At 47.9% G+C, this 26,166-nt stretch overlaps 1 protein-coding gene across 1 annotated transcript in view; it reads left to right on the top strand.

Annotated features, from left to right (window-relative positions):
* Positions 1-14,722, top strand: part of Lamp1 (lysosome-associated membrane glycoprotein 1) — a 36,184-nt gene extending 21,462 nt beyond the window's left edge. The window contains exons 3-5 of the mRNA XM_084595578.1: positions 1,808-2,024; positions 5,475-5,660; positions 13,349-14,722. Of these exons, the coding sequence (XP_084451704.1) occupies positions 1,808-2,024; positions 5,475-5,660; positions 13,349-13,491 (546 nt within the window). The 3' untranslated portion in view covers positions 13,492-14,722. The remainder of the gene's footprint in view (positions 1-1,807; positions 2,025-5,474; positions 5,661-13,348) is intronic.
* The last annotated feature ends 11,444 nt before the right edge of the window (positions 14,723-26,166 follow it).

The following is a 26,166-nucleotide window of genomic DNA, read 5'->3' as shown; positions in this document are numbered from 1 at the left end:
AGGCCACCCCTGCCATTGATGCTGTGGTGCTTGTTCAGTTCGTCTTGCTGTGGGCCTCAAATCATGGCTAGTGTCCTGGCAAGGGACTTGCATTCCTACTTCCACATCGTAGTGCTATTTGGAGGCAGTGACTGTTTTACTCATACTCTCAAGTTGCTCTAAAATATTGATATAGCGGGTAGAAAGGGATTTTATTTCTGCTGCATAGCTCCTCCAAGGCTGACATTTTTGCTCGGAGAGCTGCTGCAAAACCTGTTCTAGCTATCCCACCCCTGGTAGCAAGTAGAATAACTGAAACGCGAGAAACGTCAACTGCTTGTTGCCAAAAGGTTCATGACAGTGCCAGAATCTGAGCCTCGACATTCCAACATTATTTTCGCACAAAAAGGCGATCTCTGCTTTTTGATAGCGTGACATGACACACTTAGTGACCACTTGGAGACAGCCGCGATGCAGGTGTTTCTTCTGCATTAGCATCATTAGCATTTTTCTTTTTCTTTTTGTACTCTTTTTGTTTGATTTGCAGCTTATTCTGGCAGATTCATGCATTGGCCAACTTTCCTATTTGGAGAGCAAGGCTGAAGAAATGACGTGTCAAAGCGGATGGGATCAAATGGAGATTTATTGCTTGCCAATGGTTTCAGATGAGCAGTTAGTAGAAATGCAGTTGTTGCTGCAATATTTGAAGCCAGCTGTTGTATTCCTGTTCACTTGAGAAGTTCACTATCGACGTACTATATTGCTTTCTCTTATTGCTTAATTATGGGTGCCTTTGCATGTGGCAGCAATGGTTGGGCACCCAGTGCGATGTCACGAGGTCGTTCACCTGCCGATCCAGGGAACGTGGGACCACATACCAGCTGCACTGCTTGTATGGTGATGGAGAAGTGTTTGGTGTGCAATATTGGTGCTCATTTAAGAGCCCCAGGTGGCCAAAATGGAGTCTTCCATGATGGCATTGCGTGTCGCTTGTACGCAGTTGGCGCATTACATTCATGGAAAAAGCTGTTTAAATTTGAAACTTGGATTGTGGCAAAAAAAAAAGTCAAGGCAAAAGTACAAGGGTTGAAGGTAGCCTCTGTATTTGACCGTACGCACTCATTTGCTACAGGCTTAAGCAAGGGAAATGTTCTAGGTACAGGCCCATAGCCCTCACGAGCTGTCTTGAAAAATCTTTTGAGACTATATGAAACATTAGGCAAACTTTTATTCTGGAATCACGTAAACTTCTCGACATTAATCAGTGTGGGTTTAAAAAAGCCTGCTCAACAACAGATCATATTGTTAGGCTTGAAAATACAATTCGAGAAGCATTTATACACAAACAACATTGCCTTGCAGTTTTTTTTTTTCGGCATAGAGAAGGCATGTGATACAACTTGAAGGTTTGGTATTCTGCGTGACCTAGCAGATTTAGGCATCCGCAGCAAAATGTTGAACTGTCTAAACGATTTCCTTTCAAACCGCTCGTTCAATGTACGCCTGGGCTCAACCCTCTCCAGGACTTTCACTCAAGCGAATTGTGTTCCTCAAGGATGCATTTTAAGCACTACTCTGTTATTAAAATAAATTCATTGTTCATAATAATCCCGAAATCTATTATGACAATCTCCAAATTGCATGCACATCATAAAACATAACGTGTGAGCGGCAGATAGTTAACAATAGGTTAATTACATGGGTATTACTGTTACAGTAGTATTACTGTTAAAACAAAATTGAAGGTCGGTGCCCATTTTTTTTTTTTTTCTCCAGCTATCTTGATATGTAGCCGTTCATTGATGGTTTTTGCACCGCTTTTTCTCAGGTGAAAGAGGCAGTCTTGCCCTTGGACAATCTGACAGTGGTGGACCGTGCCATCAGCAGCTGCCATTCCCCAGATGGCGAGCAGGTGCTGGCCCTCAAGTTCGGCTACAACAGCAGCCTGCAGCTGAGCTTTACCAAGAACGGCACAGTCTACCTGCACAGGATCAATGTCCAGTTCACGACAGACCCAGTCAACTTCCCGGATGCTGCCAAACCTGGTGAGTTGTGTTGTGCTTGGCACTGGCTGCATTGTCAAAAGACGACGCTGGTTTGATCCCAGCTGTTGTGCCCGTAGCTTTTCAATGGAGGGGAAAAAGGCAAGGTTCCTGTGCACTATGCGATGCTGGTACACACTAAAGAAACCCAGATGCTCCAAATTTTCAGAGCCTTCCCCCCCCCTTGTGTTGTATCTCTCAGTACCACTCTTTTGAAGCGTTAATTAAGCCCTGTAAATCAAACCTAGCCATTGACAGAGACAACCTGTAGTGAGATAAAGAAACTAAGGAAAAGGAGCAGCAGGTGCCTCTCAAAAAAAGGACAATCGGCCGGCAGTGTCATTTGTAATGACGCCTTGGTTAGTCTAAGCAGTTGTGAACCCCCTTCCATCTGTCTAGTCCAGTTTTGTCATGTCACCAGCTCTTAAAGGGGTCCTGAAACGCTTGTCAGCTATGCTTTGAATGAATTATTGATGTCGCACAGATACCGAATCAAAAAGACTTACAGGAATCGGTGCACTAGAACCGGAGTTATTAAGGAATGAATTTTCGAAATACAAGCAACTAAAAATTGCCCTCAACTCAGGTTTCCCGGTCTTTCACTTCCTATTTCACTCACCCAATGACTACAAGTGCGGCGCCTATCGAAAGAGCCTACATGAGAACGTCACTACCTCGTGGAAGATGTCTTTTCATGGTTTCTTGTTCACTTTAGCATGTTTTTGCTAAACTTAACGACCTCTTTTCATGGTTAAGACCATGTGGGCACCTCTCAGATGTAGGTGAGGAACAGAGATACCAGGAGCAGGCAGGGGAAGGAACATTCCTTCGTTACCATGCACCCCCAGCTAGTATTGTGCTTTCTCGTGAGCCCGCTTTTTGACCGTCCCTTTCTCTCTATCTGCAGGCATCCTACAATAGCAAGGAGAAAGTGCAGAGGTCATTGAATTCTTACCTGCCTAACTTTGGCTGCATAGCCACAGGTAGCTCTCCACGTGTGTAGGTCGTGAAGGCCTTTGATGCAAAGTAGTAACCAGCGCCTCTGTTGGTGCTTTTTGGGTCGCTTGCTTTTCAGTGCCTTTGTGTAAATTAGACATGTTGGATTCATTGACTTATTATAAAAAATAGTGCGACATAACAAATATTTCTAATGGATGCAATTTGCAGTGCGTTTACAATTTATTCAGTCATCAAACACGTGCCTGATTACGTCGTATTCCCTGCAAAGAACCCCCACTGTCTGCTAACAGTCAGTACCATGATTTTGCTTCTGAAGCAAACGAACACTGAAATATGCGCGTTGTGACGGATTGTAGTAGTATCACCAGAACTCAACAGTTGCAACAAAGAAGCAACAGTACATTCAAATTATGTTGCAGGACCTCTTTAATGGGATTATCTGCATCGCATGATTCGATTGATGGTATTGGTTGAGTCCTTTGAAGAGGCAAAGACCACTTTATTCTAGAGTTGGGTCGAACTATAGTGTAATGTCGTTGCAACGGACCTTGATCCAAGATTTGTCACCACTAAGAGAATTGTAGAATTCAAATACTGTTCATAAACGTGTGTCGAAATACTTGCCTGCAGTTACAAGAGTGACCTTCAAGTCATGCATAACTGCATACAAGACTGTATTTTTTGCAACACCTCTAAGAAGGCTCGCACACCATCATGTCGCCGTTCTATGGGAAGCAAAGCAGTTGGGAGAAAAGTCCACAAAACTGCATTAAAATAGCTTTGTCTAGTCGCTGTCAGTCCAGCTTCAGCAGCTTAGCATAAGAGTTCACGTGAATCGAAGCTACAAAGCAGCGAATATGATAGCTTTGCTCAGTCGCATGATCTCATTCACATGCAGTGTCCTAACCTTTGTTTGGCTACCTGCAACTGAAAACAAAAAAATAAGAAATCTCCAATTGTATAAGAGCTGGCGAATGCCATTTGCTGATCTGTCCATATGACTGTTCCAAAGCAAAATTGCGCTACAAAAAATGTACCACTTTGACCAGGCCGTATGAACATGTCTGCATGGTCTCTGAGCTAGCTGCCAACTTTGCCATGTCATATGGTCTCAAGCACTCGCAGATTATGACTAGCAGCTTACCGGTATCGCTCAAGAGGAAGTATACAACAGTTGCATCTTGCCTGTACTCACCTATGGGGCTGAAACGTGGAGGCTAACCAAGAGAGTTCTACTTAAGTTGAGGACAACCCAGAGGGCTATGGAACGAAAAATGGTAGGCGTAACATTAAGAGATAGAAAGCGTGCAGAGTGGGTCAGAGAAATAACTAAAGTTACCGACATTCTAGTGGAAATTAAGAAGAAATGGACATGGGCAGGACATGTAGTGCGAAGAGAGGATAACCGATGGTTGCTTAGGGTAACAAACTGGATTCCAAGGGAAGGAAAGCTTAGCAGGGGGCGGCAGAAAGTTAGGTGGGCGGATGAGATTAAGAAGTTCGCAGGGGTCTAGTGGATGCAGCTAGCACAGAACCGGGTTAAGTGGAGAAATATGGGAGAGGCCTTCGCCCTGCAGTGGGTATAATCAGGCTGATGATGATGATGATGATGGTCTACGAAGCAATCAGTGCCAGGCCATGTCGGAGATCAATGCCTGTGTTGGTACCTTGAATGGCCCCTTTGACACTGTATTCTGTGGATGAGCAGATATAGTCTCCCTAGCGGTGAAAGCAAAGAAATGTAGAGTCCAATATTCATTGCATTATTGATACATTCCACAGTGTGTACAGCTTAGGCCCAGTTGATAGGTAGATTCAACCTTTCCCTTGTTGGCCAGGAGGCATATTTTAGCATAGTCTGGTGAGGCCAGTAAAGGATGGCGGTTGACCGCTTAGAAAGTTCAGTGTTACTCGGAGGTGTTGCTATGTGGAATTGATGCTTACTGGTGCGGACCGCTGAAAATGAGAGCCATGTGTAGCCCATGTGCCGTACTGACGGTAGTGTGCAGTTTCAAAACAGTGGCATGCCCCTTTCTTACATGGGAGACAAATGGTCAGTGGTGCAGAAGCATGGTTATTAGTCATTTGTCTGTTCTCAGGATTCCTTTCAGCATTCTTGACTGTTCTGCATGGGTTTGTTTTAGCCTGCACCTGGTAAAAATGAGGCATTCTTCGCAAGTGATCAATGATTACTTTGTATTTGAAATAAAGTTATGCTTGGTACTCCACAAGTGTAGTCTCCATATGGTTAACAATCTTCACAGCTCTCCCTGACATTGCACATTTCTTCCCTCACTGGACCGCACCTCCATGCTGGCTCAGTGGCTCGCATGCTTGGCTGCCATGCCTGAGGAGGCGTGCCCATGTAGTATATGTTGGTGCATATTAAAGGGCCGGAAATGGTTGAAACTAACCAGAGCAATCCGCTTTGTGTCGTGTCTCTCTGCATCTGAGTGCGTGCCATTCACTGCAATTTTCTTTTTATTGTTTCAGGCCAGAATGTGACTGTCATGAACGACTCCTTCGTGCTGTACAGCGTGCCTGAGGAACGGTCTTACCACTGCAACGTGGACCAGCCAGTCTACCTGGGCAGCAATGTCACCCTGGATGTGCTCAATGCCCAGCTGCAGGCCTTCATGAGCGTCAACGGCACAGCGAAGACGGGCCAGTTTGGCACTGGTCAGTGCTGCCTCCCTCTGTTTTGTGCACCACTTGATAACGGGTGTGGCCTCTGGTGCTTATGCGGTCTGTCTGTTGCCATTTAGTCCAGCTAGCACAATCTGCCACTCACTTAAAGCAGACCATGCAATTGGCAGGAGTGAAAGTGCTGCTCAATTTGCTCCATTCTGCTCTAAACTGCTTTTCCTGCTCCATTGCTCAAACTCTGCTGCCTCGATGCTCTGCCATCGATTAAGCAGAACAGCTCAAGTTGTTAGAGGGTTCAGCTGTGAAAAGAAGCGGTTACTTCACCATCGCGCCTCTGTTAGTAACAAGAGTGTTTAAAATGTAAGAGGGTGATCCTGCAATGGTGGCATTCACTAGACACGCTCTCAAGTGTGTTGGAAACCCATGCAGGGCCGATCGCCAGTCTGTTTAAATTAAGGAAGTACCAGTGTCGCTCAGGTAAAACATAGAGCCACTGGTAGAAGGCTGTGAAGCAAAAGAATCTGGAGGAGGAAAAGGCTACCATTGAGTGCTGTTCATCCTTTCTGAAGGTACTACTGACTAGTGCCCTGCAATTTTTCAGCACATGCATCGGATCAAAAAAAGGGTATGCACAAGATAGCAGAAATGGGCTGCTCATTAATGTGAAGTTCTAACTAGTGGTGGTGCTTGAGCACATCGAAGTGGTAGATGCCACGTTTGAATTTATCATGTGAAAATAGTCAGATTTAGTAGACTTGGTTCACTTGTGAAGTGTAGAAGCAAGCTTTCGGTTTGCTGTTAGTGTTTTCCAAACTGTTCACAGCTCGGTTGTGTTATTTTAAATATCTGTACATGTTTTGACTGTTTGTTTTGTCTTGTCAGAGGTGCAGGTGTAGTCAACAAAGCATTGAACATGGAATAGAAAGGAATCGAATTGGGTACTTATGTACCTTAGGAACAGTTGGATACTTTGGTGTGCCGGGAACAAAAACTTGCAATATTTTTTTAATGTTGTTAATTGCCTCTGGGCATAAAGGAATATGTAAAGTAAAATTGAAAGGGTTATTAAATGGAAGAAAAAAAAGGTTTGCTGTTCTAATAAAGTTCAAGGGGGAACACTTGTGTAAGCAGTGTAAGAAGATGGGTTGTTCGGCAAAAGGCCTACTGCTGTCAGGTGCCGAATTCAGTTTTGGAAAGTTGTTCTGTAAAAACTTGCAATTACTAAAAGCGTTTGATTCTACAAATGTGCTCCAAAACATAATTCGAATGCTCCGAACTCTCGTTTGTTCCTCCAAAGCTGCTCCAGATAGGCTTTATTACTGCTCCCTGAGCTGCTCCGAAATGCTCTAGCCTACTTCCACCCCTGAATTGGTTCTCTTGTAAAACATGAGCTATGTTGAATTCACTGCATGCAACTTCCTGTGGAAGGGAGGCCTTGCAGTGAGCACAGCCTGTAGGCAATTTTGGGTGCAGTTTCCTCCTTGGGTCGGCATATCAAACAGCCATGCATGCCAGCATTGCATGGCTAATGGTGCTTGGATGCAGTCTGCTTCTCCACCCATAAATCTGTGCAGCAGCTGTGTAACACGTGGACAAGCCATTTAACCAATATGCCAATATGGAAGAGGCCTTCGCCCTGCAGTGGGTATAGTCAGGCTGATGATGACGATGGTGCATCTTGAAGTGTCGGGCAGTGTGTCACGTTGTGTTTTCTTGTCTTGTGGTTGCATGCCGTTGCTCTGTTACATTTCCTAAATTTCATTGTTTCAGCTTCGTCGCCTCTGCTATGGCCAAAGAAATTCAGCAGAAATTTTTTTCTTTTCCCGCTCAGAGTCTGCCATATTTTTTATTCCCTCCAGTTGGTGTGGCTGCTGTGCACTTAACAGTGCCGGCAGCTCTGATAATTGTGTGCCACAGCAAAGAAAATCGTTCAGCAAGTGCATAGCAGCGGGTTGCAGAGTGACATTGTCCAGGAATATATCTCTAAAGGCCCGTTTACACTAGGCCGATGCGACGCCGACGTCGGCGGGTCGGTCGGCCGATCCTGTCGTTGATGCACCAGTCAGTCCCACTAGGCCGACAACGACGCCAGCACAACCAACGACCGCCTGTCGTCGTAGTGTGTCAAGTTCCCAGACCAGCAACACCGACGAAACACATCGGCTGACGGTCGCCCGATCAGTCCTCGGCAGATGGTAGAGCAAGCGAAAATGAAAGGCCGGTGAATGACGTACTGTGCATGGCTGCGCTTCCCTGATTCATATACATGCTAAAATATAGGCAAGGGAGGATGGTGGTTCATATTATCACACTTCGACACTCGCGGGTGTGCTTTTTTCATTGAACATGAGTCGACGTCGGCCTCGTCGAAGGCGAGTAGGCCTAGCGAGCCCGCAGGAATCGCGTGTGCGATTTCAGAGATCGTGGGGAGCAAATTATCATGTTTTAGCGAGTGCGAACGGTCATCGAGGTTAAGTTTGGTTATAGTGACCTAAGACCGACGTTTGCTTTTATCACGGGACGCCGGTACAAAAAGCGGTAAACGCCGGCGTAACCGGTCTGCCGAGCAATGTTGAGGGCGGCTGGTAGTAGTCGGCGGCACTCTTGGGACAAAAATAACAGTTTTAATTCCTGCAAATGGTTGCCGAGCATACTTCCGATTAAAAGGAATCAGAATCGAGCATTGATTGCATCGAAGAAAGAAAATACAATTAGCAGGAAGCGCCGCTCTCGTGCGATGTCAACAACCAAATCCCAAACATATCTCATGCAGTATATCGCCTGATCGGCATTTCTTGCGGAGTTATCGCATTGTGTAAATGTATAATGTGCAGCCGTAGCGTGAGAAGAGAAAATACCAGAGTAAAGTAGAGCCCGGCAGGCGGTTGTATTGCCATGAAAAGAGCAGCGTGTGTGTATGTACACAGATGTAAACTGCAGCAGCGATGGCATGCACTCATTGTTATCGGCGCATTCCCGACAAAAATTTCTCGCTCACACGGAAATTGTCAACGCATTTACTATTATCATGAAGTATTCATTTAGCGAATGCGTGCGCTATTTGGTGAACATGTGGTAAAAAGCGAGAAGCAGGTATCGAAATCAGTAGCCCCGGGGTCTGCCGAGACGAGATACGCGACTGTGGGCGGGGCGAGGTGAAGGCAGCGATTACTATTGGTCGGCGCGGGCAGTGAGGCATCGCGTCGTCCTAGTGTGACTAGGAAATCGGCTGACGGCAGCCCGATCGCTTCGCTCACGCCGTCGGCCGACCAACATCCCTGTCGGTCGGCCATCTGCGCGCTGTCGGCGTCCGCGCAGTGTGACAAGCACGACGACTACGCAAAAAACGCGCCTGGCGACAGTCCGCCGACATAGATCTGCCTAGTGTAAACGGGCCTTAAGCAAACAGATTATATGGAATATAAGTCTTGGCAAAGCAGTCAAACTTTCTTTCCCGTTTGAAAGGAAAAATTTGAGGTGGCAGTCACCAAGAAGCCTTTCCTGAGTGGTCGTGTGCTACAGTTGCAATGCGGATTCCAGTCTCTGAGACCTGAAGTAGGTGACAAGAGATGCTTGCTCTCGAAATGGCCAGCCTCAAGTTTGATAAGTGGCCAATGAATTTGAGGCAGTATAAATTGCTCTTTCTTTCAGTACAAATTACTTAAAATTATCGTCTACTCAGACATGTCACTGCTATGCCAGTTTTTTTCAGTACAGTGAAGCTACATTACCTTTTAAGATACCCAAATGACTTCCAGTGTCTAGTGATACTTGCCATGGCAGGAAGCACAGTAAAGAGCATATCGTTGTGATGGTTGCTAGCAACATATCGGGTACAGAGAATCTTGATTGGAAAGTCTAAAAGCCCACACTAGTTTAAGGGACTGAAGTTGCTGTCAGTGTGGTACGAGGCCTGCACAAAAACCTGGACAACACGGTAACTTTTCAGCAACTTAGCTGCGAAGTCAGCAGCAGGTTCAAATCTCAAAACTGGAATGTGCGGTTCTTTGTGGACACCTGCAGTGCACATGGCCGCAATGATTAGGAGTTCATCCACAGAGCATGCCTCTTAGATGTATGGTCCTACCTGGACGCTGGCAAGCAGTACATTGCTAAAGCCCATTCACACTTGCAAGTTGCATTGACTGAAAATCCTCGGTCCATTCGCATGCTGCTTGCTATTATAGCTTTGCAACTGGGAGTCTCAATCCACTAACTGATCAGCAGCTCTTCGGAAGTAAACAAAAGCGACCTGTCGATCGCCCTTGCAAGTCTGAAGATCAGTGCTGCTGAATGGTTCCTGTGGTATCACTCTTCGCGACTCTCCTGTATGAGTCTTCAGTATAAGCGCACTTAGGCAGTGGCCCCTATCCTCCAGAACTGCTTTTGGTGGGTTAAATTTGTTCAAAGCAATGAAGCAATGAAAGTAGGGATCTCTTAACATTGTCCAAGACCTTTGCACAGAATGAAATGCGCTGATGTGCAGACTTGGTCAAGACTGCTGCCTGTATAAGCTATGACCATTCATATCTTTGCACAGTGAGTTGTCATTTTTAAAACCATGGTGCTGGTTGGTTGACATCCTCTGTACTCGAATTTTAATATTTCTCTACCGGGCTTTTGTTGTAAAGCTAGAAATAGCTGCTGAATCGCATTTTCACCTCCAACAAGGCCTGCTTTAAGGCATTTCGCATTAAAGTATTTAAAGCTTTTGGCATTAGATGCTTGTGCCACAAAATGCGAACAAAATTTTAAGATTAGGCATTGTTTTATCGCCATAGAGATAAGACAGGGTGTTGAAATAATTATGCGTTGACAAGATGTTACCATAGTATTTGATTTCACCCGATAGTTACTGGTTAACTGCTGGTTTTTGCTTTACTGATGAGAATAGCCAAAGTCGCTTTGGGACGTTAAACCCCACCAGCAACCAACCAAATGTGGAGACTAAACCTCAGAAATCTTGCATTTCGCTTTTCAGCTAAATGGTGCTGAAACTAGCCAATATACAGTCAAACCCGAATATAACGAACTCGGATAGAGCGAATTATGTTTTATATCGAACACTAGAATTTCTGCTAGCATTATGCATATAAAATGTATTTTTTATAACGAACTACACATCGGATATAGCGAACTCGGCGCGCGCGATCGGTCGCCAAACGCCCGCCAACGGGCGGGCCTTTATGCCGGCTCAGAGTTCTCTCCGGGCAGCCCACGCTGCCGGGCCGCAATACTTCTAGCGCATGCCGTTGTCAGATGGGAGGGGGATTGGCGACGGCTCCGTTCCCCAAGGTCTCGCACAGCGCATACGTCATCACGCGCCCGCTAGGGTGCTTCTGCGCCGATGCCACGCTTCCGTAAAACGCAGGAGGGGCTCTCTACAGCAGCTTCCACGAGGGACCCTCCTGTACGCATGCGCGGCCGTCACCCGGAGTAGCGTGAGTAGCCTTTAAAATCCGCGCCATCGGCCAGCCTCTCTTTGCAACGCTCCTATTCGGCAGCTGCCTACCATGTGATCAAAGACGTTTGAGCAGCTCCGGACCTATTGCGCTTCCAGAAAGAAGCAACACCGGCCAGAACTGGTTTCAAGTTTGGGCGAAGGGAAGGCAGCCTCCGAACAACGAACGCGTCAGTGGCGAACTTTCCCGCATCCTCGGAGCTTTCTTTGTTCGCGTTTGCAAGTCGTGCTGCTGCTATCCTCACGATTCCGGACGTGCCTACGTTGCTGCTGGCTTGCATTCCGGCGCTACATCCTGCAAGATGACGACGAAGCAGCGGCGTGCCCTACCGCTTTCTGACAAGCTGGAGATAATTCGCCGCGTTGGCCGCGGCGAAAAAAAGTCTGACGTTGCCGCGCATTTCAAGATTCCGCGGAGCACGTTAAGCACCATTTTGAAAAACCAGTCGGCCATCAGAGGCAATGCACAGGAACGACCAAATGGTGACGGCTTTCGCCACCGCAAGCCGGCTTACGACCAAATAGAGAAAGCGCTGTACCAATGGTTCTTGGACGTTCGCGCACAAAATCTGCCGGTCTCTGGCCCCATGCTACAACAGAAGGCAAAAGATTTTGCCTTCGTCCTGGACGTCGAGGGGTTTACAGCGGGCAGTGGTTGGCTCCAACGATTTAAAGACCGCTACTCCATCACCGGGAAGGTAGTTGCAGGTGAAAGCCAAGCAGTGGACGCTGAGAGTGCTGAAAAGTGGATGCAAGACTTGTGGCGTGCTATCACGGAGAGATACGAACCGTGCAATATTTTTAACACCGACGAGACTGCCTTGTTTTGGCAACTGCTGCTGAGCAGAACCTTGGCGCTAAAGAATGAGAAGTGCCATGGCGGCAAATTGAATAAGGCCCGAGTCACCGTTCTTCTCACGACAAACATGGACGGTTCATCAAAGCTGCGGCCGCTTGTCATAGGCAAGTTCAAGTCTCCTATGTGCCTGCGAGGATGCACTTCACTCCCAGTCACATACAACTCAAATTCTAAGGCCTGGATGACCAGAACGTTGTTCGAAGCGTGGCTGCGTGGCTGGGACGAGGAACTTGCAACGAGCGGGCGAAAAATTTGCCTCCTCCTCGATAACTGTTCTGCGCACCACTGTGGCGTCACGCTCAAGAACATCGAGCTTTGTTTCCTGCCACCGAACGCAACAGCGGTTTTGCAGCCCCTCGATCAGGGGATCATCCACGCTTTCAAGCTGGGCTACAGGAAACGCGTCGTTGAGCGGCTGTTGGTGAAATTGCGGGTTAACGACGAGCTCAAGATTAATTTGCTGGCCGCAATAGAAATGATTAACCGTGCCTGGCAAGACGTGACTCAATCCACAATCCGCAACTGCTTCCACCATGCTGGACTATGTCGAGAGGATGCAGAAGCTGCTAGTGAAGCGCGCACTGTGCAAGATGACAGCGATGTTGCCACGCTGTGGGAAGAACTCGCTGATGTTCCGGACGCTGTGCCCGAAGAAGTTGCCCTGGAGGATTTTCTCACTGTTGACGACAACGTAGCCGTGACAGCGAGCCCGTTGGACTCGGAAATTGTTGCCGACATGCTGGCATCTGGTGCGAACAAGGAGACCGAGGAGCCGCCGCCGCAGGACGATCGCCCTCGCCCGACGTTGCACGAAGCCCTCGCTGCTACCGATCTGCGCCGATACTGCTCCGGAATACAGGGAAGCGGACTGGAGTTTGTGGAAATGGTGTCGCGTGTGGAAAGTGCGATTCTCGCTGATGGAGTTAAATGCAGTGTTCAGGCGAAGATCACTGCCTACTGCAAATAAGTGAGAATTTATCTGCAATAAATTTCTTTTGTAGATTCATGGTGAGCGGCACTGTTTTTCTTTAGTTAGTGCATTTTCGCTGCGCTGTCTGGACATCGTGTATAACGAATTTGGTACTGAAGTTCGTTATAAACGGGTTTGGTTATAGCGAAATACTTTATATAGCGAACAAATTGCATTGAATTACGCAGTTCGTTATAACCGGGTTTGACTGTAATTCATAGACAGCCAGTCCCTCATTCTAAAGCTCTCGCAAGTGCACACCAAAAAGCCCACCCCATGATCCGCGAACAGTGGGCCCTAAGCTTATTTTTCTTATGTCTCTAACGTGCAGTTATCGTAAAGGTCACCCTATAAAAGTACCATGTTCCCACTGTGAAATTGTATTGTGTGCATCTGATTTACCCTGTTCTGTGCTCTCTCTCCCTGTTCAGCTGTGGAGTGCTCGGCGGGCGACATCAGCAACATTGTGCCCATTGCGGTTGGCGCGGCCCTGGCAGCCTTGGTCATCATTGTACTCATCGCCTACCTCATTGGCCGCAGCAAGAGCCGGCAGAAGGGATACCAGTCCGTCTAGGAACAACTCCCTGGATTCAGATTCTCTTGTTTCTCCTCCGCTTCTTTTTCCTTGCTTGTTTTTCCCTGCTCTTACTTCCTTTTAAATTTCTGCCTTTCTTCCCCTCTTAACCACCCTCCCCATTGCTTTTGATGGCTAGTCTTCTCTTCGATTAGAGATGCCAGACTGTTGCACCAAGTGACAGGGTATGGCAGTATCTCGGGCTAGCTGTTCAGCCTCCCCTCTTGTCCCCTACGATACTAGTGCATTCAGTTTTCCCCTGTTCCTTTTGCTCCCCTACTCTACTCGTAATACTTTCCTTCTTAATAATAATGTGGGCACATTGCTCCTGCCCGGTTGTTGTCTGAGGCTTACAGTGTTACTTTAGGGATTCATAGGTTGTCGGCTGCCTTATTTGTGGTATTTCGAGCAGTTTTGAGCGGCTGACCAGTTTAATCCATACACAATTCAATTCTGCCCCCGCCCATCCATCCGTTCGTTGCTTTGTATTCCTTATTCACGTTCCTGCGCCCCCCTCCTTCCCTGCCATTTACGCTAGGCAAGCTGACTGAGATGAGTGAGTTGGGTGCCTCATGCGATGTAGAAATTTCATTTTTTTTTTCCTTCCCACACCTTGGTGCACTGTTATTCCCTGCCAAAGCGAACCCCCCCCCCCCCCCCCCGCCCCGTACTGGAAGCATTGAACTGCTCCAGTGCGTCCCTCCCATGGCACTGCTCACACAAATGCAGGCGACATGCAGGCGAGGTCTCCCAAGGAGATGCTGATGCACCTGTAGCTTAGCCATTAGCCCATGGCATAGCAGTTTTCGTTTTCACTCTCGGTCCTTCAGAGGCTAGGTGAGGGTGTGTGCAGTTATTAGGTGTTAAGTTTGAATTGCAGCAAGTCAGGACTGAGGCCACGAATTGTTGGAAATTTATTTTCCTCTGGGACCGAAGGAAGTGTGTATATATACTTAGGGGGAAGGGGCCACGAAGCATCGGTTCCTACACTTGCTTAGTGCTTCAGTCTTTCTCTTGCGTGGCTATTTCTCACTTCACTAGGCTGTAAACTGCATGGGTGGGGGGGGGGGGGTGGGGGGAGAAGAAAAATGCTCGTGCCTAGGGGCTGGATGGCGTAACACTGTCAATTAGATTGCCCTGTGATGCGATGCAGTGGTCCCTTCCTCCAGCTGAAGTACTTTTTGGGTGTTTGAATGTTTTTACCGAGAGTTAATAAAGAGTACTTTCTAGACTCTGTCTTCAGTGTTTCATTTTTTGTGGTACTAATTTCTGCAGTGCGTTTTTCACATGAATAGAACCTACACGAAGATTTCACTTGTGGCATTGCATCTACAATCATTGAGGTATGTTTTCAGCCATTCAGTTTAAAGTTTTCTAATGCGAGAAATTATCTGCGAAAATTGCTGTGCCTCGAAAGGTGCCTAGAGCAGTTTGGTGCCAACAAGCTTCTGCGCCACAAAAAATCTTCAGGCTAACATGCCTGCTACAACATTGGTCACATTAACATTGCCATTAGATTTCTCGTTGGCCTTCATAGTTCACATCGCTAGTATGTTCTTTACTAAAGCCATTCTGGACGTGGACTGCCATAGTCCTTCTTAGTCTTCTGTAGTGTAGTACTTGCATTTCGTGGTCCACAGATTGAAAATGGCACCTCTGAAAAGCATTGACTCCAAAGGAAGCAGTTGCATCTTGTGTGTGTACCTGTAAATAAAGTAGAGGATACAGATTCAAGGTGGTGGAGGCTTGCACACTTGCATTTAGCAATGATTAGACAGTTTAAATCTGTAGTGAAGATATGGGATCTGCAGGAAAAGTAAAACACTATACTGTGCGGAAGTGCAACAAATGTGACGGTAAAGAAGCACTGAGACCAGGCAGGTTTTGGCCTAGGTTTTGGGAATAAGTTTAGAGTTCTCGGAATAATATAGGCAACTTGCAGGTCATGAATGCCTTCTGAAAATGGATATGGGGAGCCTGAACAGCTTTGTTGAAAATGAAACTTCTCGCTGTGAGCTCATTGTGGCAAGGAAACTTTCCTTCGTATGTATAAGGGTATATATAGTGCTCTAATTGGGATGAGGATATCTCGCAACTTTGTAGAATAAGTAAAACCTGCTGTTGTGGAAGCCCATCAGTGGCAGTAGGAGAAATGAAGCCTCTGCAGGAAAGGCTTGAGACTGCAACGTGTTCAAGCTAGTGAGTGGTAGATTCGTGCATGTTACAGTGCGTGTGTTGGAGGTAGGAACAGTTGTTGGAACCGCCGGAGCGGATGCTCCGGCGGTTCAGATGCTCACGACGAGAACCCTGAATTCGACGTCTTTTCTTAATCCCCCGGCTCATCGCAGATTGGACAGGCCTTCTGACGCAGTAGCCTGCAGCCGCTTCGGCGGGTCTACGGTCTTCCAGCGGATCCCACGTGACTCGGTAATACACAAGGCAAGAAAAGCATACAAAATAGCATGCGACGCTAGTAACACGTGACCATACAGAAAAAAAAAAGCACGAAAAGAATCTAAATCGCGTACGCGCAGACTTCACGTGACCCAACAAGAAAGGGAAAACTTTATTTGCCCCAGATGTCGTGAATTAGGGCAGGTGGGTCCTGTGCGGCCCCCAGATGGGAGCGACATCCTGTGCCCACGAAATAAGTGCAAGTTGAAATTGTCTGGCTTGGCATGGCCGGTCTCGATGATGATGATGATGATAAATTCTTTATTTACTCCCAAAGAAGGGGAACCAGCCGAAAGACTGGTCTGGTTGCACTGCTTAGAGAAGGTCAGCAGGGATCCCTTGGGACTCTGCGGCCTCCAATGCGCGCAAAATGAGCTGGCGCTGTTGGGCGAGCTCGGTGGTACGCAGGAGAGACTCCCACGCATCCATTGTAGCTGTATACTGTCTGCGTTGTGTCGTATACATGTCCACACCATGTGAATGAATGTGGCCGGTTGTGAGCAGTGTTTGCAGCTAGGTGCAATAAGATTTGGGGAAATTTTGCTATATAGCCATGGGTTGGGAAAGGGATCCTGTTTGTATTTTGCGCCAATGGACGGCCTCGCGCCGGGATAGTTCTCGGTGTGCAGGGGGGTATAGACACCGTTCGAGCGATAATGCCGATAATGCTGTAATAAGGCGTGAATGAGTGCTTTGGGGAGTGTCAGAGGAAGCGGCAGGCTGAGGAGAGTGCTCCGCCCGGTAGCTGAGTTCTCGGGCTAGAGCATGCGCCTGTGCGCGTTCCCGCTGAGCGCCTCGTGAGCTGGGGTATAGTGCTCTAGAATATTGGGCAGTGTGACGACCGGCGCCGGAGAGCGGGCCGCTTTTGCGATGACAAGAACCGACTCCCGCGAGAGGGCGCGACGTGCAACAGGGGTGCCACGTTCGCCGCTCGGCGCGTAGCGGCCGCGGGATAGCGGGGGTACAGAGGAGGGATGCGGTTCTCTTTGAAGCGATTTTCAGACGCTACGCAATTAGTGTGATAATTAATAAAGAGGCGACTTATTCCAGGTGCTTAAACTGATCCCTGCCGTTCTTTTACGTCTATCTGGACACATTGTGCACGCTTAGGTAGCCCTTCGGAGCAGCGCGCTGTGTTTGAATCGTTATCTGAAACTCTCAACATTTCTTCCTGCGGACAGTTACAAATCGTCCAGATGAGCAATTTGTACTTGATGTTTGCAACGAAGCGTGGTGTTTTGCATTCGTTTTTCCCGTAAGGGAATGAAGGCTACTGCCCAGGAGCGCTATTAGCACGCGGAGAAAAACAGTGTACATGCGAATCAAAGCTTGTGCTTCGTAAGGCCTTCGTAATAAGCTTCGTAATAAGGAACACTTATTTTTTATAAACCTTATTTACGAACACCTGCTTACATTTTGCAGCTTGCGCTTATTAATACATAACAACGTTTATCTTAAATCGTCAGTATATCTCTCGATATATATCTCTCTCGATATATCTCTTTAATCGGTGTTCTTTATGTGCCCTAATCACCGCTTATATAAATTACAAATACAGTGTGCGAGCAAAACACATTTATTCACTACCGTACTAATTTAAAGCACTGTGGTATTTACCGCGGCAGAAAAAAAAATAAACAAGGTATACGCGACTCAAGCATTTATTCTTTGTTCGTGATTAACATATACGTATATCACGTACATTTGTTTGCGTGCCACTAACCAAAGGGTGAACCAGCTGTTTCGATGAAAAAAAAAAAGTTAAGTACAGCTACGGCATTACTTCAAATAAAATGTCAAAAATTAAACCTGTCACATACGTAATACGTTCATCGCGGGCACTTGAGGGCGGATACTGGCATCAAATGGTACAGAGCAAACAAACAAAAATAAAAGCACTTATAATTACGCGTCGAATTGGCAGGTATGATGCAGTTCTTGGCGCGCACCGAGAGAAAGCGGAAAAATGCGAAAAAGATGAACACCTAATACGCAAGCAATTAAAATAATGCCGAAATCAAATGCGGACATAATATGCGTTTATTCTTTGAGTGTGTGGTATGAAATATGAGTAATCGACTGGATATACTTGCAACTACTGCTTACCGGACTATATATAATCGGGCTACTTGCCGCGAGTGCTTTTTGCAGTACTAACCAGACTGTAATTGTTAGCAAGGTTGATATTACACGTGAAATACTTCCAAGGGAATTTAATTATTTTCCCTTTGGGAACTCTTGCCGTGATTCGCTTACTTCGCAAAGAGCGAAGCCGCAAAAACATTATAAATTTCATTGCTTCAAGTGGGAGCTTTTCTGGTGCTCCAAGTAGGCAAACTTTTTGAACCTTCACATTTTACAGGAAGTTTGCAAAATCTGAAGTGCAAAGCAGTCGAGAAGGACCGTGCATAGAGCCAAATTTTTGAGTATTTTGCGACCTAGCTTCGGACCTATAGCGCTATTTTTGTTCGTGGTGAGAAACCGTGCCGGCCTCACAACCTCTCTTTCGCAGAAGGATGATCTAGCGGGAGCGAATAAGCGTATACCAGTATAGTCTGCGTCCGCTATTTTCCGTCGTTATTTCTTTTTCAAAGCCATTCATTTTTTTTTTTAATTTTGTATGTACATAAAACAGGACTACAGCCATCTTCTGGAGGCAATGACTTGCATATTACCAGTGGCTTGCGTACCCTAGAATGGAAACATTTTCTTCAACAATTAGGTCATCTCTACCTCCATGCGGGGTAGTCCACATTTAATTCATTCCAACTGAATGCCGACTTCTCTTGTGGCTTCAGTGACGTACTGTAGTCGGCATATAGTTGGCGTGGTAAACAACGGAATATACCATTTTGGACTGTTTTGATAATGGGGTTACTGTGACCAGTTTTAGTCAGCGCTCGAACGCACGTGTTGTATGTTTCACTTCTTCATACATCCTGCCTCCAAACTGCCCTCTTTTCAAAACGACTACATTTCTGGACGTGAATTAGGTGCTTTAGGAATGCTAAAGCAAGCTGTACGGCGAGTGAAGCGTGCTGTGCGAGTCGCACGCCGGCCCTCTCCAAGCTGTTTTCTTCGGAGCCAACTCCTGTCATGTTACTTCCCCGAGGTGTTGCCGACGGCCAAAATGGAAAATAAATTAGGTGATTGCTAACAGTACTGAGCACCGTTAACCGGAATATTTGTAAAATCTTGTCGCGAACAGCTCGAGACGACGCACGCAAACAAGAACGTACAGTCCGCGCGGTATCCGCCCCGCCGCACAGCGCGCATACGCGGGCGCTCGGACGGCTGACACACCAGTTGCTGGTGGCGCCCTCTGCGCTGCGGCGCCTCCGTCATCGCAAAAGCGGCCCCTCGCTCCCATGCATTTCGCGGCGCGGTCGACACACTGCCCAATCTTCTAGAGCACTATAGCTGGGGTCCATATGAGAAGACGAGGTGTAGACGGTAAGGGGAGAGATCGGAGGATAGTGTGTGCCTGTCGGGATATACGACCTGCATCGAAGTTACGAATTGCCTGTTGGGAATCGCTAACGACTACTTTGGTGGAGGGGTCGATCAGAGCTAACGCGATGGCAACCTCTTCTGCGGTGGTAACAGTTGCGGCGTTGAGGACGCTGCAGGCGTTGTGCTAATTTCGGTGCGGTGCCAATGCAACCGCAACCATAGCGGGGCGACAGGGGTGGTGGGAGGCATCTGTGTACGTAACGTCGGGGCGACCGGTAAAACGTTTGTGGAGTTGCCGGGCTCGGTCGGCTCTGTGCTCTGTATGATACTCTGGATGCATCATACGTTTGGGAAGCGGAGGTATACGAAGACTGAGTCTCTGCTCAGGCGTGAGGTCCATATACGTAGAAGTCGCCCTCAGAGGAGCGATTCCTATCAGGCGCTCATATTGGGAAGTTAGAGTCGCTTCAATCAGCTCGTCGACTGTGTTGGAGATCCCGAGGGTCATCAGTTTGGTGGTGGAAGTGGACATGGGTAGACCCAATGCTGTCATGTATGCCTTGCGCAGTGATGCATCCAGTCGTTCCCGATCTGTTCGCGTGAGGCGAAGGTAAGGGGCAACATAGGCAATGCGCGTACAAACGAAGGCTTGTACGAGGCGCAAAAGGTTGGATTCGCGCATGCCTCGACTCTCTTGAGCAGGCGGCCGGCTGATCTGGATTACAGATCTATTCGCTGAAGAGTAGTGGCGTTTCCTCCATTATCTTGTAGATGAAGGCCCAGGATACGGATTCGGTCGGTACGGGGTATGGGAGTGCCCTGTACTTCAGATTGAAGGATGCCGGAGGCGATCTGGGGCGTCTTCCCTGGGTTGGGACAATGATGTATTCAGACTTGGTGGCCGAGCAGGACAGGCCGACTGTGGCCAATAAGGTACCAACGCGATCGATGGTTGTCTGCAGAGTCTCCTCGATCTGGCCGCGTCACTGCCGTGTGTAATCCATGAGTGAGGTCGTCGGCGTATAGGCTGTGGTGCAAGTGGGGGATATCTGCCAAAAGATTGGGCAGGCCAAGCAGCGCAATACTGAACAGGAGTGGAGAAAGCACTGAGCCTTGGCGTGTACCCCGGCTTCCAGGAGAGATGGTGGAAGGATCTCCTGAGCCGGTGTCAAGTTGCACTGTGCGGTTCGTGAGAAAGTCGCGTATATATAGATACGTTCGTTGTCCCACCCCTAGGGTCTGGAGGTTCTGCAGAATAGCTTCATGTCGGACATTGTCAAAGGCCTTCGCGACATCTAGACCAACTATGACTTTGGTGTCCAAAGTGCTATGTGTCAGCACCTGATGCTAGAGCAAGAGCATGATGGGGCCGCAATTGTGGTCGAAAACCAAACATCGTGTCTGGAAGTAGGTGATGTTCTTCTAGGAAACGAATAAGACGGGTCTGAATTACATGCTCCAATAGTTTTCCCACGCAAGACGTGACAGAAATGGGGCAAGTTCGAGAGAGTAGGTGGTTTGCCCGCTTGGGGGTGAGCACGAGGTTGGCGCATTTCCATTCTTGCGGGATGGCTCCCCGCTCCCAGCATTTTTGCAGAAAGTCTGTGAGAGCATGAATCGAGGCATCGTCGAGGTTCCAAAGCATACGGTTAGATATCCGGTCCGGGCCTGCAGCTGAGTTTGTCTTGAGACGATTGAGCTCAGCTCGTACCTCCGGTAAAGTGATGGGAGCATCTAAACGGACGTTTTCCTTCCCCTGATAAGGAGGGAAAGATTTCACCGGTCCTGGGCGGATGTAGGTGTCTACTAGCTCCTGTTTGAGGGCGTCTGAGGTGCCCGGAGATTGGTGGAAGATACGCTGGAGCTGCTGGCGGGCTTGGAACTTGCTCCCTTCAGGGTCGAGGAGGTGTAGGAGTAGTTTCCAGGTGATTCTGGCGTTATGAGCTTTATCCATCTGGTCACATATATTGTGCCAGTTTTGGCGTGTAAGCTCTACGGCATAGTTTTCGATGTTTGTATGGACTCGGGCGAGCCGTCGTCGAAGATTCCGATCCCACTTGCGAGTTTGCATCAGGACCTCCAGCTTGCGCTTGCGGTCCCACAGTTGGGCATAATATCTGTCGCAGTTTGGTACGGAGTCCTCCACAGCAACTTCAGCAGTGACATCTGCAACTTGTTTGAGGATGTCGGCTGACCAAGCGGCGATGTCTGTGATAGGTTGGGAAGAGCCTTGCTCTTTTCGCTTGGCGCGAAAGCAGTCCCAGTTGACCACTTTAGCTAGTCGCATACGTTGTCGAGTAGGCTCCTGAATGACAATCTCCAGAACGTAGTGGTCGCTTCCGAATGTTTCCCGAGTATTGCACCAGGTAGCTGCAATCCCCGGTCCCGTAAAGGCGAGATCCCGGGTTGTGTCCCGCGAGACTCCCGTTCCTCTCCGAGTGGGTTGGGTGATATCCGTTAAGAGGTTCAGATGGAGTGTGTGCCATTCGTCCCAAAGCAGTCGGCCTTTAAGCATGTCGTAGTGGTAACCCCATGCTTGATGCGGAGCGTTGAAATCACCGAGAATTCCACCGCCTGCCGCGCCTCGGTGGGGTCGCCACCGCCCCACTGCTGCCCCTTTCTACCGCCGCTCACGCGCAAGGGAAACGTGCGCTTCGCTCCGCCCGCATCAGTTGCAACCCGCAGGTCCTGACATTTCACCCCTTATGGTTTATACAAAGACGCGGCATTCAACGTCTAAGATTTATCTTGTACGAGGAATAAATAGTCAATAATCCGTGCGCCCGCGCCTTCGTCAGGGCGGCGGTGCACGGTCGAATATGAAGCTTCGGGTACACTTACCTCAACACTTTTTGCCCTACATTTTGTACGAAAATAAATGTATCAGGCTATGCAGTGTGCCTTTTAAAGCTGTTAATAGGTGTAGGGCGACCTGACGCAAGTGAATGGCAAACTGATGGTAGAGATTTTGTCAACCGCTGCCGTTTTCGTTCACAGCAAAAGAACACCGACGAAAATTCATGGCGCGTCTCAGATTCAGAGTAAGGAACAAAAATTTGCGCATATAGTTAAAATTTCAGTTGTCTGGTGGAGTGGGCTGTTCTGGCTTCGTTCAAAACATATCAGTCGGTTGAAAGACCGAAGATGTATATGTAGTCTCGCGAGGACGCACATGCCGTCTCTTGAGAGTGGATTCTGCCACTGAGCAATGGGACATTCATATTCAATTCAAAATGCGAACTGCGGCTAGAAAATTCAGTCTCAGCACGGCTTGTGCACATAAGAAGTTGGCATCTCGTTCCTGTCTATCACTTTCTCGGGATAATTAATTGGCGAGAAGGATTGAGAAATTTTTCAAATATCAAAGATGCGGACCTTAATTACAACATGACATTGCTTCCGGGCAACTCAGTGGTGAATTCTCAAGTGCTAATTGAATCAGGGTCTTAAGTACTTCGAGAGCAATTGTGTGTAGTAGGTGCACGGCAGCTTTTTCAAAAAATAAAACTTGTCCGATAGGGCAACAAGCTCTTGTTTTGGATAATGCAGTCCACTAGAATGTCCTCGTAGAAGAATGTACATGGGACTGCTTCTTTCGCTAGTTTCAAAAAGAATAGCGCAAGCGTCACACCCGAAGTTGATTAACTTAACGGTATATCTAGCGACGTAAAGGTAAACCGGAATATGTGACAGTGGGTATATAATGGGATGGCAGGAGATGTCACTTCCTTCAGTGCTTCGGTTACTGATTGCGGTACAGCAGAAATGATTTTTTTTTTGGAATCGACGCAAGGTGTCTTGATTTTGCTCTCAGATGAAACATCCGTCTTGACAATGAAGTCAAGTGCCGCTAGTTGTTACGGCCCTCGCATCTAGCATGTCGTTCCCTTCCGCACATTAGCCTTACTTTCCCGAAGAGAGCCTCAAACTATATGGCTTGAAATGTGTCTTTAGTGAGAGTGTCGATCCTCCTTTAACGCTTTAGAAGTTTCTTGCATACTTTCTATATAGCAGGTGAATTCATTTGTAAGCCACTGCACTGAAAGACGGTTTTGCTGTTGCAGGCGAGATGCTGTCACGTTAGCCTTGAAGAACCTTCGATGTGATCACTGCTCATTCAGTTTTTTTTTATTCATATTCTAGTACAGGCTTGGGAAAAATTCATACTAAAATGGACAAAAGTGGCTACCATGCCGCAATGTATGTGATACGCTTGTTGAACGTTTGCTGAGCGACAGTGTTTTTTATACAAAGACTCCGTTCACGTGTGTAGTACGTTAACGACATGCCGCTGCAGCATCTACCTCCTGTGTTCTTTCATTTCGGGGCTGCATTCACCACGGAATCCGCGAGCGACAGCGCGAAACCAGGCAAAGGCCACCCGCCGCCGCCGAAGCAGAGCGGAGCGAACAGTGAGCAGGTCGCGCCTCTTGCGGCGGCGGATGGCGTAACTCAAGAAGAAACGTTCCCATTGTTCCCGCGGCGATTGAGAAGGCCGTAAGAAAGAGTGCGCGCTCTTCCTCGAGACCGGCCGTGGGCTTGGTAAGGAGTTTGTGCCAGCTTTCCGCAGAGGGAGCTGGCAGGAGGGCCCATCAAGGGGCTTTATGCCCTTGGGGGCGGGTTATTTTCGCATCCCCAAAGGATGTGCGCCTGGGTGGCGGGTTCTCCGTTGTTGCAATTTTGGACATGCGCGGGTCGTATTCCCCGTTAGTAATTAATGTTAGATTTTGTCTGTAATATGCGGAGCAGGGTGGTTTGTGCTCGGTCGAGGTCGGGGTGAGGAGGCGGGAAAAGGTGTCTCTATGAAAATTGGTCATTTCGGCGAAAGTCTGGGGGGCTTCAGCGAGTGCGTCTGGATGCATGAGACCGACCGCCCGGATTGTTAATCCTTTAGCAAGTTGGTCGGCCCCATCGTTTCCAGAGTTGCTCGCGTGGGCGGGTACCCAGACTAGGTTAATTTTGTGGTCGGGAGTGCAGTCACGCAGGATACGTGCAGCAGAAAGGCAGATGCATGCAGTCTGCCGAGAAATTTAGAATTGCTTTTTTTGAGTCACTGAGGACTGTACGCGTACGCGCGGGTCAGCGATGGCCAGCGCTATCGCCGTTTCTTCCGCTGTTGTGAGGGAGGAGGCGGCGGAGATAAGGATAGATTGCGGTGTGGTAGCAAGGACCCGGATGTGCAAACCCAACATAAGACGGTTGTGATTACTGATCTCGAGCCGGGCATCCTGAAGATGTGAAGTTGAATGGGCCTTAGCCAGCCTTGCTAAGAACAAAGCTAGCGGAATTGATGGCATTCCAGCTGAGTTGCTTCAAAACCTCAACCATGACGCTGTTAACGTTCTGTATACATTATGTCAAATTTGGAGGAGGTCAGTTTACATCCCCATTCCAAAGAAAGGCAGTGCCAAAGATTGCTCCAACTACCGCACGATCGCGCTTATTTCGCATGATAGCAAGGTGATGTTGAAAATCCTCCAAGGTAGACTGCAGCAGTATGTGGATCGGGAGCTTCCGGACGTGCAAGTCGGGTTTCGCAAGGGCAGATGAACTAGAGACCAGATTGCCAACCTTCGCTGGATCATGGAAAAAGCAAGAGAGGTCCAGAAACCCATCTACTTCTGCTTTATTGATTATGCGAAAGCGTTTGACTGCGTAGATCACAGCAGATTGTGGCAAGCTCTCCAAGAGATTGGAGTTCCAGTTCACCTCATCCGTCTCCTCAGGAACCTGTATGAAGGGCAAGAGGCCACAGTCAGAACTGGGCATGGTCTTACTGATTGGTTTCTGATCGAGAAAGGAGTGAGACAAGGCTGCATACTGTGCCCTGCTTATTTAACCTATATGTTGAGTGCATCATGAGGAAGGCCGGTCTGGACGAGTCTTCAGCTGGAGTGGAGATTGCTGGAAAACGTATCAACTGTGATAGACGCAGCCGGTATAACAAGCAAAACTGTTTACGTATTTATACATCGGGTAATGGCGCCCGTTTTCGCTCTGCTTGGCGCGCTCGCCCATGCCGGGGTCCCCCGGCGGTCCGCCTGGTTAGCTTGCCGCTTGGGGCGCTGTCGTCAGTCTGGAAGAGTTGCGAACTCTAGTTAAGTATCGCGGAGACGAAGGGGACGCTCTAGGCTTCAGTTTTAGCGCAGTTAAGTCGGGTCTGATGACTTTCAACGGCTCAACTGATCAGGGTCTTAAAATACAAGGCCATGAAATACCTAGAGTAGCTGAATATAAATACCTGGGGGTATGGGTAAACGAAGGATTGGCATACATTGGAAAACATGAGCAATAACTTAAGGCCAAAGGGCGAAGGAATGCCGGGATAATGAAGCATAAGGCATTGTGGGGATACAATAGGTATGAGGTTTTGAGGGGTATTTGGAAAGGAATTATGGTGCCCGGACTTACTTTCGGAAATGCGGTTTTGTGCCTAAAATCAGAGGTACAGTCGACATTAGAAATAAATCAGAGATCCGTTGGACGATTGGCACTAGGTGCCCACGGCAAAACTACAAATGAGGCGGTACAGGGAGATATGGGCTGGGCATCTTTCGAAGTACGGGAAGCTCGGAGTAAAATATTAATGAGGAACGATTGAGGAAATTGGACAGTAACAGATGGGTAGCTAAAGTATTTAAATACCTGTACTTAAAAAGCATTGACCCACAATGGAGGAAAAGAACTAGGAAACTAACTAGGAAGTATGCTAGTCACAAGGACGGAGAAATAAATAGCATTAAGCAACAGGTGAAAAACACAGAAGGT

Source organism: Amblyomma maculatum, chromosome 2, assembly GCF_055883805.1.
Source record: "Amblyomma maculatum isolate TAMU_Amacu chromosome 2, ASM5588380v1, whole genome shotgun sequence".
Lineage (NCBI taxonomy): Eukaryota > Metazoa > Arthropoda > Arachnida > Ixodida > Ixodidae > Amblyomma > Amblyomma maculatum.
Note: the sequence above shows the minus strand (reverse complement) of the source record. Positions and strands in the feature narration are given on the sequence as shown.